Source organism: Fundulus heteroclitus, chromosome 9 (genome assembly GCF_011125445.2).
Source record: "Fundulus heteroclitus isolate FHET01 chromosome 9, MU-UCD_Fhet_4.1, whole genome shotgun sequence".
Lineage (NCBI taxonomy): Eukaryota > Metazoa > Chordata > Actinopteri > Cyprinodontiformes > Fundulidae > Fundulus > Fundulus heteroclitus.
In genome coordinates this window covers 31,589,772-31,605,081 of record NC_046369.1, presented here as the reverse complement: position 1 = coordinate 31,605,081, position 15,310 = coordinate 31,589,772, and the positions used below count along the sequence as shown (strand labels likewise).

General features: G+C 43.4%; 2 protein-coding genes across 2 annotated transcripts in view; one reads left to right on the top strand and one right to left on the bottom strand.

Annotated features, from left to right (window-relative positions):
* The first annotated feature begins 878 nt into the window (after nt 1-878).
* rasl11b (RAS-like, family 11, member B) lies at nt 879-3,095 on the top strand. Its single transcript, XM_012851482.3, has 4 exons — nt 879-1,141; nt 1,242-1,298; nt 1,418-1,494; nt 1,951-3,095. Exons 1-4 carry the CDS (start codon nt 1,027-1,029, stop codon nt 2,449-2,451), a joined length of 750 nt encoding a protein of 249 aa, XP_012706936.2. The 5' UTR covers nt 879-1,026; the 3' UTR covers nt 2,452-3,095.
* Nucleotides 3,096-4,968: 1,873 nt separating this feature from the next.
* Nucleotides 4,969-15,310, bottom strand: part of scfd2 (sec1 family domain containing 2) — a 138,835-nt gene continuing 128,493 nt past the window's right edge. Inside the window, exons 8-9 of the mRNA XM_012851471.3 lie at nt 10,241-10,360; nt 4,969-5,321 (exon numbers count right to left, since the gene is read on the bottom strand). Coding sequence (XP_012706925.3) covers nt 5,229-5,321; nt 10,241-10,360 — 213 coding nt within the window. The 3' untranslated portion in view covers nt 4,969-5,228. The remainder of the gene's footprint in view (nt 5,322-10,240; nt 10,361-15,310) is intronic.

Here is a 15,310-nt window from a genome sequence, read left to right as displayed (position 1 = left end):
TTTTCTTTTACCTGAGCCAACTAAAAAAAATACAACTTCTGAGTAAACTTTTAATGCATGGTTGAATTATATCCTTTAAGCAGTCACACAGTGCCAAAAAATAATAATATGTTTTTCTTATGTACTCAGAATGTTTTGATTTACTTACTCTTTTAAGATCACCTGTGTCAAGACTGGTGTTACTTGGAAAACTGTGTTTATATAAGAGATGCTTGATATGCAATAGGATCAGAACAAACTTTCAGCTTCTGACCCACATAAATACAACCAGAAGAGACTCGTGACCCCAACTATTTGTTACTACCAAGCCAATCAAGCAGCTGTAGTATGATTGCACAATGAACAGCATCCCATAATATTTACCCCCATTTTACTGTAGAATAAAATTTTAGTTTTCTGTTAATTTAGACTAAAATACCTTTTGAAAGTGTATTTCGTTTTTATCGGTTTAAAACCTCACACTTGTGAATCTGAAGCAGCAGGTCAAGGTTTTGTAGAAATACTTGATTGGTAATCGGCACCAAAATCTGATGGGTAAATCTCTAATCCTGGGCTACACGGAGGCAAAATCTCTTGGCTGTTTATTTCTGAAACATGTTTTTCCTCGGAGGCAGTTTATTTCCACGAGAAGTGACTTCTTACATCACTGTACAGGAGAAATACCCCCACGCCACCCCACGGACCCCAGAAGCTTTTCTCCAAAGAGAGCCTGTTCTGTCGGGTCCCACCTGTAAGCAGGAGCAGCTCTCCTTCAGAGCAGTTTATCCACGTGTGGGAGGAGTAAGCACCAGCACGCGCGGGGTAAGGACCAGCCAATCAGACGCGAGCAGCGGCTGCCTCTATAAAAGCAGCGAGCGTCTCCTCGGCAGCAGAAGTCTCTCTCAGCTCGGCTCCAGAGTAACTCTCCTCATCCTCAGCAGGGATACCGGAATAGCTCCTACCACTTCTCCAGAGCCGTGGGTTTTTTTGTGTGTGGAAATTTTCTTTCCCATTACTCTTGTCGGAACTGATTGACGGGGAAGAACAATGCGACTCATTCAGAACATGTCCACCATTGCGGAGTGCAGCGCGCCTGAATACTCCGTCCCGAACCGGGTCATTAAGATCGCTGTTATTGGAGGCAGCGGCGTGGGCAAAACAGGTGAGGCTTCCGCCGAAACGCAGGCGTGGTGATGACGGACGAGTTCACGACAGAGTGGCGAACTGAGGTCTAATGTTGTTGCTTTTGTTTCGTTTTTTAGCGCTGGTGGTGAGATTCCTGACGAGGCGTTTCATTGGAGACTATCAGCGAAATGCGGGTAAGTTAAATTAATTATTTTTCCTTTTTGGAAAACAAATGAGCCATGCTGTCGCTTATTTACTTTTTATTTTTTTTTAAAAAGAGCTCAACCTAATTTTCCATGCTTTGTGTGTGCAGGTAATCTGTACTCCAGGGAAGTCCAGGTGGACGGAGATCAGGTGACCATCCAGGTCCAGGACACTCCTGGTGCCGAGGTAAGCGCCCATTCTCCTTTTTTTTTTATTGTTGCTTCAGTCAGCCCTGGTCCCTAACGCGGCACAGCTGATCAGACTGGTCTAAATCTAATACAGAGATGACGGTAAACTTTGTCTGGAGAGGACGGTTCTGAAACCAAACACGCAGCAGATTTCATTCTCCCCCCCCCCCCCCTATGAAGCAAGCCCCTCATTTTGGGCTGTGTAATCTCTACCATTTAGGGTAATGGCTGTCTGGGGCCACTGTAAATGATACCCTGATGCAAATCTGGGCATTTTTGCAGTCATCCACACCTCTCCTCTGCAGCAGTAATAGTATAGCTCCACTCCTGTCAGCATTAGAAAGTTTTATTTTATATTTTTCTTTAAGCCTGAGAACATCTGATCTGGTTCTAAATGATGACCTCTCCCACACAGGAAGTGATCTAATCATGTTGTCGTATTTACTTTTTTTAGATGACCGATAACGGCATCAGTCTCCCCGACCACGTGACGTGCTCCATCCAGTGGGCCGACGCCGTGGTGCTGGTCTACTCGGTGACGGACCGCCGCAGCTTCGAGCTGATCGATCAGCTGCACCAGCTGGTCCTCCGTACCGGCGGCTCCAGCGTTCCCCCGGTCATCCTGCTGGCCAACAAGGCCGACCTGCTGCACCTGAGGCGCGTCGACACCCAGCAGGGCCCCTTGCTGGCGGGGACCCTGGGCTGCTCCTTCTACGAGGTCTCCGCCAGCGAGGACTACAACCAGGTGCACGGCGCTTTCCACAGACTGTGTTGCCAGCTCGCCAAGCAGCAGCAGCCGCCGCCGCCGTCGCCTCCCTCTGCCGGCGCCGCCACCGCCGCAGAGAAGAGGCGCTCCCCCCTCATCCCCCGGCCCAAGTCTCCCAACATGCAGGATCTGAAGAGGCGTTTCAAACAGGCGCTGTCTGCCAAAGTCAGGACTGTGACATCGGTGTGAGGACGGCTGAAAGCTGAGGGGGGAAAACGGAAGAACGGGGGAAGAACTCTCCTTTTATTAAACTCCTGAATCGGTCTGGCTGACGGAGGCAGGCTGGTGAGCTGAACAGTGGTGCATCTACAGAACAGGAGGTAAATGGGTCTTTACAGGGTCGACGACCTCTGGGTGAAGATCGGTCTCGTGTCAGATGGCGTGTGAAACCGCGCAGGGAGGAGGTTCGTCTTCTGCTCAGGAAGAGGCATGCGAGGACACGGGACAGCCGCTTTGAGCCTGGCTGCAATCAGACTGCATATCAGTTGGATTAAAGTGTAAATCCAGCTCTCCTAACGGCTAAAGGAAACATTGTTCTTAGCTGAGCCCATTGTGGCAGACTTTTATTCACTGCCATATATGGCGCTGGTAACGGTCACCGTTCAGCAAGGACTCTGGAACTCAATCTGTACTGTCGACGTGTTTCTATCATTAATTTCTTTAGAGCTTTGTGGATCACCGTGTGTGATGGGGAGGGGCTGAAGTGTTACAGCGGACCCGGGATGTAGCATGCGTCGACGATGATCACTGATGCACTTTATGAAAATGACCAGTCCACAGGACCTGTTTGTTACAAATTCACATTGTCCACAATAAAAATCTTAAATGAGTAATGTTGTCTTTGCTTATTTGTGAAAGGGTGTAATCTTCAGAAGTTCAAAATGTACAAAATTCCACAAATGGTGCCTTTTTCTAATTAGAGTCCATGATGTCCTCTTGACTCGTGCTGTGAAGGGGATGACTTTCAGAAAAGCTTGTCTGACCATGAATGGAGCAGCTCCTCTGAGACCATGCAGTGATGAGTCAGACAATGGTGCGACGGCTGTGCAGACTTTATATGCGAGACCAAAGCCCACCAAAAAAATGGGGATAAGCCACTGATTCACTAAAAGGTTAACTTATTTTCTCAGTGCTATGTTCAGCACATTTGCTTGAATTAGAACTATAGATGCTTGTATAGAGACCGGTTTTAAATGAGTACCTGCAACTTCAAAGATTCCTGACTTGGAACTGAGTTTTGTTCTGCTTTAAAGTAAAGCAGATCTCTTGTAGACCATACCATGTGTTCATTTAACATGGAACCAGATTGGTCCCATAGTCTAACAAGGGTTATGACTAAACCCTTAAAATCACTCCAAAATCAAATTCCGATCCTTTAAATCGTGGTAAGGTTTGGATGACATATGTAGTCCATATAACACCCCAGATCTGACCTTTTATACGCTTTTTACTGCTTTCGACGTTACCTTGAACATGCCTGTGGAATTGACCTAATCTTAGATGTCCTGAAGCTTAAGATCATGGTATTTAACCAGGAAGGCTCTGAGATTGGACACTTGTGAGGGAGACCTGGCCATGAAGTCACATCATTGCAATACAGACACAAAATAGACTACATACAGGCACAACAGCCAGGGTCACAAAACCAGATCCTGAAACACAGCGATGCATTCTGTACAATGAATGTCTTTAAAAACATGAGCAATGATGTCTATACATCAAAATGTGGTGGAAGCAGTGTGTATTTAAAGAATGGCACCATCAGCAGTGTTCAAATATCGCCTGGACACACTGATATTAAGACAGGCCGTATTTCACAAATAACCTTTTAAAAAAATTCAATGTAAACTGCAACAAAGACCATCGTCCACCTCTGAGGTTACCCTTTAATCAGATTAGATATTTTGATTCTCACAGAAATGTATCTTTAATCTGCTAGCTTTCATGTTTAGTTTTTTTTTTACTTGATTAAATCATTTAAAAGAAGACCTAAGGGTATTTAATAGCAAGTGTTGCAAAATCTCAATCCTTTAAAATGTAGACCAACTCATTTGGATTTATACTAAATGAAGAAACCCAGAGAGATAGATTGGGAAGATGGTGATTATTTACAACCCTTTAACAAAAAGTTCGGTCTGGGAGCCATTCACAGCCTCTGGACTGTGGACACTCGAACAAAACTCAAGAACTCAAGATTCCTGGGCCACCTGCAGAGCCACCTGAAGCAGGCGGAGAGGTTTTCTGACTGAAATCTTCATTCGGGAACATTTTAGAAGCAATGAAACGCATTCTTCTTGCTTTTCTATTTTTCATTTCACAGTAAATGTGACCAGTCTCCACCTGCCCCCCACCACACACACACACACACACACACACACACACACACACACACACACACACACACACACACACACACACACACACACACACACCCGCATTGAATTGGTAAACTCTTCAAGGAAGGGAGTGAATTGAGAGTGTGGGTGTTAAGTGACTGTAGGCCGTGAGGGAGTCAAAGGGTTTGTTTAACGTTGTGCTCTGATGCTCTGATGCGACGAGGCGATGATGCTGAGTGCCTTTACTCTCAGCCACTGCAGCAGGGCTTCCCTTTTCACACGTCCTCCTGGTCACACTGGAGTCTAATAAACCACAAACACCTGAGCTTCATTCACAGCGGATGTAAAAGAAAGCCAACACAAGTTGTGGTTGTGTGAAAGGTATATCACTTTATTGTCAATAGATTTAACGTAATGACGCATTCGGGTCGTCAAACACACCGCTGGAGTTTATATGTCCTGTTTTCAGGAAAGAGGATTATGTCTCGACATAAAAGGCAGGGATTGTTTTTTTTTTTTTCTTTCTTTTTAATCAGCGGTCATTTCTGTAAAATCTGTTTGACTTCGACACCTGATTGTCCAAACGTGTGCTGGTCCACAAAGCTTGTGTTTGTCCCTGGTGCCGGCCGATCATAGTCCAATATCCGGCTGGAGTCTGTGGGTGCTGAAGAGCAGCTCGGGGATGTCCGTCGGTCTGAGTAAGCGGGTGGAGAGAACCAGCACCTGGAGCGGAGCAGAGCACCCTCATTAAGGTTCAAGTATGCCAGCGTGCGTAACGCCACACTTACCATTTAAGCAATCAACACACTGGGCTAGGGTTAGGAAACGGAAAAGCCTCCTCCGCTGGCTAATCTTTAGATTTATATTTATTTTATATACATTCTGAACAAAGGGTTAAAATCTGCATACCATGCCATTAGTCTATTCTTCAGGTATACAAGTAATTTGTTAGTAGTTGACATGAGATTTATTTCTGAGAATATGCTGTCAAAGTTTGGGACAAAAAATAGACATCTTAGCATCCATTTTCTACAAAAAAATAAAATAAAAAAAAATAGTAAAGCTGGATATCGGATGTTTATTCCGGCATGGCAGCCGTGACTTTTACATGCAGTGAAGGATGTGTGAAAAAAGCTTAAGGATTCATGGAAACCACCTGCGACTCAAGCTGGCCGCTTTCTTCGATTTCAATGTAAAAGCAGCAAACAACTGGCACTGACCTTTAGCATTCACCTGTCAACACCGCAGGGGTCGAGCGGGTTCACAATCAAAACAACTATGTTAGGCGGAGAATGGCTAACAATGTTTAAAAAAAAAAGACTGAAAGCTGAATAAACAGGACAGAGACTTTCAGGGAAAGTCCAAGTTCTATTTTTCTACTTTCTGAATAAATCCCATGATGTCGATTTGTAGTTAAAGCTTCAAAGCTTTGATATAAAATTGGAATTAGGAGGTAAAACATATTTTGGAAGTGTACCAAAGTTTCCACTGCTGTTGTTTCGTCTTAACAATTTAGTGCATCTTTTCCACCAAAACAAATCAGGGGTTTCACTGCAGCAATAATCAGAAACATAGAAGTGAGCTTTAATATCTAGCCTCATCTTTAGAGGATCTTCTGCAGGTTCAAAGCCAGTTTTATATTTCACGCTTGATTTTGAAATCAAAACGGCCACAGTGGCATTACAAGAAGGTACATAATGTGCTACTGTGGTGCTTGACATCATCTTATGCTTTGCTCTAAATCTTGTTTGATATTAATCAAAGATGTTTGTTACGTTCCTTAGAACTATTTTCTTCAGCATGAGGTTTTAAGTCAGTCTGTAATCATTATAATTATCACTTTCTTTTTACAAACGGGTGTTTTTAGAAGGCAGGGGTGAAGATGTTGGAGGGTTAGGGTATAAGGAAGCAGCAGAGTAAGTTTTAATTCCCAGCCACGAGTTCAAACTCAAAACCTTCCAATAAAACAAATGGGCCAAAAATGGTACAGGAATAGACTGAAGGAACATTGCCAAAGCCTTACGTGTGGGGGACTAAACAAAGGCAAGGCATTACCGATAGGGCAAGCAGCAACATACAACCCCGGTGTGATTATTAGCAGACGAGGACCTTTATGGTGTGCACAGGGGGGAAGCAGGAAGCACTACTGACAAGTACAAACCAGAGCGACAAAGGAAATATAAAAATAAAAACAGTACTCGGTAGCAAATAATCCTCTTATAAAAAAAGCCAAGAAAACCCCACAGATCAAAAGAAATCTTATGTTGATTTCTCCAGCAAAGGTGAAAAAAGGTGAAAAAAGCCGTTATGAATTAGCACACAGTCCATAATTGTAACAGAGAACACACCACAGGCGTTAGATATGGTTCAAAACACCATTAAGGACTGGAAAGAGCTGCTAAACCACCAAGACATGCTTGTCCACCTGAATTTACAGGCTGGGCAAGGACGGCACTAATGAAGAAAAACATCTAAGAGGCATCAACCTCATGCATTTATTAGAAGAGCTGCATAGATCCACAGCTTAGGTGGGAGAATCTGTTGTCTGTGGCGCACTTTAGAGCTAGCGAAAAGCCCCGAAGGGGTCACAGAAAACGTTTGGAAGAAGGCGTTCTAGTCAGATGGAAAGCCAGCCAAAGTTCTCAAAGAGTTGTGACGATAAGGTGGTTTAGACAAAATGCAGGATTTTATTTTTTTAAACTTTGGGAAACCATGCATGATAGTTTGATGGCCTAGGTCAGTGGTCCTCAATCCCGGTCCTCGGGACTGAATGACTGAATTAGCTCCTCAGTAAGCAGCCAAGTTCTCCAGAGTCCTGCTAATGACCTGATTATTTGGCTCAGGTTAGTTCAAGCAAAATAACAAATAAAAGTTGCTGGACACCAGCCCTGGAGGACCGGAATAGAGGACCACTGGCACTGATCAGTATCAGCCGTGGCCCTGAATGCGTGAACCCAGCCTAAAGGGCCTTTCAGACAGGAAGCGATTTGCGCTGCGCTGGCCGCGGGGTTCAGCGCAGCGCATTTGCGGTTTCTATGGCAACGCGTGCATTCGTCACGGCGCGCGAAGCGGTGCGCTGCGCTGTGCTTGCGCTTTGCTCGACGCAGCGATTAACCGCCCTGGCGCGGCGCAAGCCATTGAAAAGAATGGGTTTCACAGCGCAGCAGTGCGGTCGCCGCAGCCTGTCTGAAAGGCCCATCAGAAGGTAAAACGTTCTTCCAGGTCTGACCTGACAAGTGGAAACCATTCCTCTTCAGAAAATGCAATATAAGGAAAGCAGCAGCCTCTTTACAGAATCTAAAGTATGAGACCTGTTCTGGTTTGTTTAACCCTTCTGTTTACCACATTTATTTCCAGGTCTTAATTTGCACTTTTGATGTCTTCACTGGTAAAGACTCTTCATCTGGTGCTGTAGGCTGTACTTAATGTTTATTCCGATGCAGAGCAACAATCAGGCGCAGATAAAATAAAAGGCCGCTGTTTTTTGTTGGAGCGTACGCTCTCATGGTCCTGTAGTTAGAATCAGGGCAGCAGTGCTGTTACACAACAGAGGAGCTCTGTTTCTCCTCAGCAGCGTTGCTTTTTTACTCGAGGTCAGCACCTAAAATCGGCCGTGACGGCAGACTGAGCACGTCTCTGAGGAGCTTTTGCAGAAGCCAACCCAGCTGGACTGCAGACGCCAGCCGAGGTGCGTACATGCCATTTACATGTAGAGAGCGTGTGTCGCACACGGATCTGCTGGGGTTGGAGTGCGTGTGGCCCGGCAGGTCATTGTATAATCTCATCTTTATTCAGTTCTCTTGATTACAACGTGGATGGCTTTGATCATTGCCATTGCCTCTGGCCTAATTCTCAAAGCCTTTTATTATGAAAACCCTACATTACCCAGCTTGATGTCCCTTTTCTCTCTCCTTGCAGTGGTCTCAACCACAGAAACCGCATTCATCGCCACGTTTTGTGTGTCAGTGCGGACTGCATATGTATTAGGCACTTAGACCGCCCTATACAAACAGGCAGGCATGTGATGACTGCATCAACACATGGAAAGATCAGACAGCGCCTCTAACCTTCACACCTGATCTCAGCCACCTGTGTATTTAGGTCAGTACTTAGGAGCCATCATGCAGTCAGTTTCTTTGCCTTTATAATTCATGGCTAACGAGATGACTCACTTCAGTTAAATGTCAATCTGCCCCCAGCTGAGTATGAATGCCAATTATTGTTTTGTCGTGTTTGGCGAGATTTTACAATCGTCGCCTTTGGAGGACGTTCAATTACCTGTTGAGTTTTGGTAAAGAAATCGATTATATTTAAGGACACTTTGCCTTTGACAGAATATGACAGAAACTCTTCAAAAATCACAAAGACACACATTAAAACAATGGTATGATTGGTAATTTCCCCCCTAAGACAAACTAATTAAATGACAGAATGTTGGTATGATTTGTTGTTTTTTCTCTCACTTTGGACACACATGACATTACATTTTATGTCTTAAGACATAACAGTTTATTTATCCATATAATTTTTGTACATTTAAACACGTATGATTATCATTACTGCAGTTACATTTCCCTCAACCTTATCCAAAAACAAGCCAATAAATTTATTAGGGAGCTGTAAATAGTGGTCAGCGCTCTGGTACACGAATAAAAAGGTTTAAAACAGTTGTAAACATATGATAAATTAATTAAAATCACCAGGGGCATGGCTGTTGGTATACAGTTCATATTGACATTAATTTAAACATTTTGTTCGTGATACTTTAATGCGTGAGGCAAGAAAATATCCAAAGCTCCCTGTCAATGAACTGCAGTGAAAACTAGCTTACTGGGTTGACACAGTGACGATAAGACATTATCTACTGTATATAGGGAGAAAAGGGTATTTTCTGTCCTATTAGAGATATAAAATACACTAAACTCAAGTGGGACTTTGGTTCGACGAGACTATGAATCTCAAAGCATCCAAAATAAACCCTCCAGATGGGTCGATCAGAAATCAAAGGATGAATATGTGGGAAAACACCCCATAGCCACAATTAGGTATGGTGGAGGATATGTGATGCTAAGGGCATGTTTCTCTTCCAAAGCCTCTGGGAACCTTGCTAAAGTACATAGCACCACAAACTCTTTGAGAACTCAGGACATTTTGAATAAAATACTGATTGATCTCTGATAGAAAACTGAATATGGTCCATCGATGGGCTCTAGAACAACACAATGACCCAAAACATATGGCCAAGTCAACACAGAAATGGTCCACCAAGCACAAAATCAACCTTCAGTCATAGTCATCTCTGTTCCCAGGGCTAAACCTGCAGAAAACCTGAAGTGAAGAGAAGAGAGAACAACTCTGGACCACCTTGCTAGATTATGTTAAGAGAAATGTTAAAAGTTGTCTCTCTTTGTTTGCTCAAATCTTGTAAAAGTTGTAGGAGAAGACCAAACACGGTCCTACTGGCAACAAGGTGTACTAAGTAGTGACCACCAGCGTTGATCACCAATGGTCTTATTTCTTAACAAGGGTTTAAAAATCATTAAGTATTTGATGACACAGTGGATAAACTCCTGATTCTATAGTTAAATGACCCGCCTGCAACAGGATTTCTATCCAGCACCCGACAGGATGAAACTACTGACCTGTGTTCCTGGTTTGAGGGAGGTGACTGTGTCTTTGATGAGACGGAGCTCTGAAGGTGTGACTCCACCCACCAGGAAGAAGAAGAGCAGAGGGTTGTCGCCGGGACGTGGACGGCTCACCTGGAAACGAGGACAGGTCATTTTAGAGTTGTTGGCTCTAATTCCCATTTTAGATAACATCCTCCCCAGCTTGGTGAAACACTTTCAAACATTTCCCCTGCATCTCCCCCTGCCTGCCGCTCTGTCTGTACATCTGTAATGAGGCCGTGACCATGGAGGTGGAGTTTGCACTCTGCGTCGCTGCCAGCAACGCTCCCAGGGGGGCTGCCTCCCCACGCTGGTGACATGATGGCTGACACGTGGAAATAAAAACAGGTGCTTATACGCACATACGAATGTCCCACCATCCTGGGCAGGGGGAGACTCCCACAGAGCGTTTACAAGAAGCCCTTTGGCAGCAAACTAAGCCTTGCTGTTTCTGGGCACCTTACTGGCTGCTGGGTCACACAGGTGCGGTCCTATTGGTTGGCTGGCAGCAGTCAGGACAAGCCTATGAATGCTAACCGAGCAATCAGAGCTGCAGGGGGTGGACCTGTGGCAAGGGTGGCTGTACACGTGAGGCGGCAGTCGGCTGGGCTCAGGCGTGTCAGGGACGGTTTAACATGTTTCTGGAAAGAAAAGGTGCGAGCGAATATTATTTAGGCTGATTCTGCTCGTGTTACGTTGCAGGTTGAGCTCAACGGTGAGAGATGAAGAGACACGCCAGGTCCATGTGACAGCGCCCACACCACATGCATCTACAGACACACCGTGTGAGCCATGTGTGCTGCCATGGGATGAACAGAGATGGAGGGGCCATGAGCCAAAACATGTTTCACGGTCTAACAGAGGGAGGTGTTGCTCCGTAAAAAAAAAACGGCGGCCATGTTGAACCAAAAGCTCACTGCTTAATGTGAGCTGCCTTTGTTTTTGAATGATCAGCCACAGATTTCGCTTTGTCAAGTTTACGAATAAATAGAGAAGGCAAGAAAGGACTTCAGGTTACTGGCGAACTGGTTCTTTTTAAAATAAAACTTTGTATAGGAAGCAAACTGTACAGTAAACACAGCTGGTCACTTCTTCTTAAATACAATCTATTTTTATACACAGATATTGTAGATCAGGGGTTATCAGACTTTTCGTGGCCAGGGACCTCTTAGCAGCAGTACAATTTTTCCAAGGACCCCTTTAGATTCCTCAAGTTGATAGTATTTTTTAAACAGCCTTTTGTACTGTTAAATATATCTATCTATCTATATATATATATATATATATATATATATATATATATATATATATATATATATATATATATATATATATATATATATATATATATATGAGAGATTTGGTGGAGATTAGATCCTCATACTCGATAAAGCCAAACTCGATGTAACTGTTGTCATACTTCCTAATTTTTGCTGATTTTGCTTTTACCTTACTTGATGAAGTGGACAGAGTATTTGTCCATTGTGTTACTTAGTTCAAGCCCGATGATTCCTCAGCAGTGCCTTCATTTGTCGGTTCTCACTTTTATCTCTTACATAATAGTAAAAGGAATAAAATATGGAAATGCAAACATTATTATGAAATACATTGTTTAGTTTCAGTTGTTTCCTTGACGATTTCCACCATCCACCCATCCCCTCTACCCACTAATCCTTGCAGGGTCACTGGAGCCTATCTCCTGCAGTCATTGGCCGAGAGGCAGCGTACACCCTGGATATGTCGCGGGTCCATCACGGTTACACAACACAGGACACACACGACAAATGTTAATGCACACACACACGATCCTACCAAAGGACAAGTTAGAATAGCCGATTAATCTAACAGTCATGCAGAATATGTGAAGACCAAGGACCTCCTTGCTGAAAGGCAACAGTGCAACTAACTGTGCCACTCTGCAGCCCTCCTTGACAATACTAATTTTCTGTATGATCAAAGATAAATTTGTGCTTTTACCTACAAGTAACTTTAACTTGCATATAGACCATGCAATAGTATTCAAACCCATTGAAGTTTTCTGCATTCAGTCACATTCCAACTAAAAACCCAGTCCTCTAATTGTTCGGTCATTTGAGTCTGACCTAAATGTTTGGATCTTATGTTCATATACAACATGTACTGTATGTGTGATGGGAATCCATGCAAACATGGACTATTTAAGTGTACGTCTACTATTATTGAGAGCATAACAAATGTATGTGTGATTCCTATGAAAATTCATATAAAAACAATATTTAAAAAAAACAAACTCAGTAGTGGCAGCATCATGCTGGAAGAGGGGTCGCTTAATCAGCTTCAGAGTTCAGGCTCACATTAAATTGGGAATCTAGCTATCAAGAAATAGTCAAACATCACCAGGAAAGATGTTTCGATACTTTCAACCCACGAGTTACAGATTTTTATTTTTATTTTTATCCTTTATAGCAGACTCCCATGTATTGTTTGCTGCTATTATCGTTTGGATCGCAGCTACATGCATCTTTCACTGGCCTTCAAGCTCCTGCTTAAAACTAGCCCCCCACATCTCCTGATGTCTACGATCCAAACACTTCTCGTTATTTTTAATGGATGCATCAATAATGCTGCTGTCCAAACAGTGCACTGCAAGGTGTATGACCTTTGTTGAAATCATTTTTTTACGAGCATAACATCGTGGGGGTAGATCAGGAGAAGTAGGAGCTAGACTCTTGGACAAGTGGGACTCTGTTTCAACGAAGACTAAACACGGCACACCAGACACACAAACAATTGTGGTCACAGACAGTTTGAGACGGCTCTCTGAAGCGACGCTGCGCAGGCCGTCGGCAGGCTGTAACTCAGACGGCAAGGTCCAGTCCTTAACCATATAAATTGTGTTCACAGCCGGTGTTTTGGTTAAAAATAGAGATTTTACAGCGGCGTTTTACTGCATAAAGAGGGTGCACGCCTCAAGTTCAGGTTTATAGCTTTAGTCGCCAGGCCAAGTTTCTTAAGAGTGGAACCAGGCTGTGGTTCCTGTGTTTAGAAGAGCTATTGCTAAATGGAGTAATTTGTTTTTCTTATATTGTCAGCTACACTTATGAGCTTGAAGGCCGTATGACTTCAGTAAACCTTTGCAAGTGAGTCCATCTATTGTTACTCATATACGCTGTCTCACAACATTCTGTTAGATGTTTTCATGGGAGAACACTGCAGATATGACAATTTGATACAATGTAAAGTAGTCAGCATCCAGCTTGTATAACAGTGTCAATTTGCTAACTCAACGCACAGCTATTAACATCTAAACCGCTGGCAAGAAAAGTGAGTATATCCCTTAAAAAGAATTCCCAAACGGTGCCCCAATTAGCCATTGTCCCACCCAGGTGTCATGTGACAAGGTCTCAGGTGTGAATGGAGAGCAGGTGTGGCACAATCTGGTGTCATCTCTCTCAGACTGGTCACTGGAAGCTCAACATGGCGTCTCATGGCGAAGCGCTCTCTGAGGATCTGAGGATCAGAATAGCCGCTCTACATAAAGATGGCTTAGGACAGGGGTCGGCAAACTTTACAACCCAGAGTCGTTTAGGCACTCAGTCCAGATAAATAAAACTTGTTTAGAAACAGCTCGTTTTAGGACAAAAAATTATTTGTGATAAATCTAAATTATCTTTTAGATACTTATTTATGATAAATATCCATCCATCCATCCATCCATCCATCCATCCATCCATCCATCCTGGTGCCTATCTCCAGCATTCACTGGGCGAGAATGATGGAAAATTTGTTGAGATTTTTTTTTTCCAGAACCATTATTTCAGTTCTTTATTTAGGTTTTAGAATAAAGAAAAACACAAAACATTTGGAAAAACAGAATGGATGCATCCTCTCAATGGGATATTGATATTTGTAGGAAATGATGTAAATAATAAAAACGTTATGACAAGAGAAATGGATCCAAAGAAATATTACTGTTACTGTGTCATGCCGTTGTGCAGTTATTCCATTAAAAAAAAACTTTAAAGCTGCTAAAACCTGCATTTGTTAGTAGAAAATCTATATTCAAAAACATTCTTTATCACTTTTAGCCAAGGTTATTAGGAGCCACGGTCCAAAGAGTGACCTGCAGCTCTGGAACCACTGGCTGCAGACTGCTGTCCACGGTTATAGGAAGGCTGCCAACTACCTGAAACAGAGCTGTAGCATGACGACCAAGAACGTACAGCAAGTACAATGTAAGCGTGTGTTGTCCTAAACTAATTTCACATTGTTCACATTACAAATAAAAAAAACCATAATGCTTAGAGAGAATTTTTATAGTGGTTTTCTTTACTGCATAAAGGCCAAATAGTGAACAACTCATGGTTGGGATAGATTTTCCCACTTGAGCTGTGGATAGCTACAGCTCCTCCAGAGGTACCACTGGCCTCTAGGCTGATTCTCTGATTAATGCCTCTTTTGCCCAATTTCCATGGTGACACAGCAACTCGATTTGATACGTGTCTGCTTGATTCAGTTCTAGCAGGTTTTTAATTACAACTGTGTACCACACCGATGTGGGCGGGGTCACCAAAGCAAGGCGGAGCCGAGAATACGACGCGTAACGTTTTTCATAAGCCGTGGAGCACAAAAAGATGTGCGCCTTTATGTTGAACCACAGTATTGATTTGGGGACTTACATCTTTATTCAGTATTTTATGACATACTTGGTTGCTGCTGTGGCTGTTGTTGTTTTTTTTTTAAATATGGCGGCCTTGTTTTGAAGTCGCTCTAGCCACGCAAACAGTGACTCCGCCCTTCTAGGGGGAGTGCCCACGTAACCGCTACTAATGGAAAGGCCAGAGAAGTGAAAAAACAAGTTGATCCGTAGTGAACCGCTCTGGGTTGGTACTAATGGAAAAGATCAATTTGACCTCTGAGGCCTTCACAGAAGAGCTGTGTATATACAGGAAACATACAGGTGCTAAAGGTGGAGCAAGTGACTTTTTATGCACACCCATCCCCCTACAGATGACCATGTGGAACAGTGACATGGCCACCTGTTGGGTGTGTATAAAAAGCCTT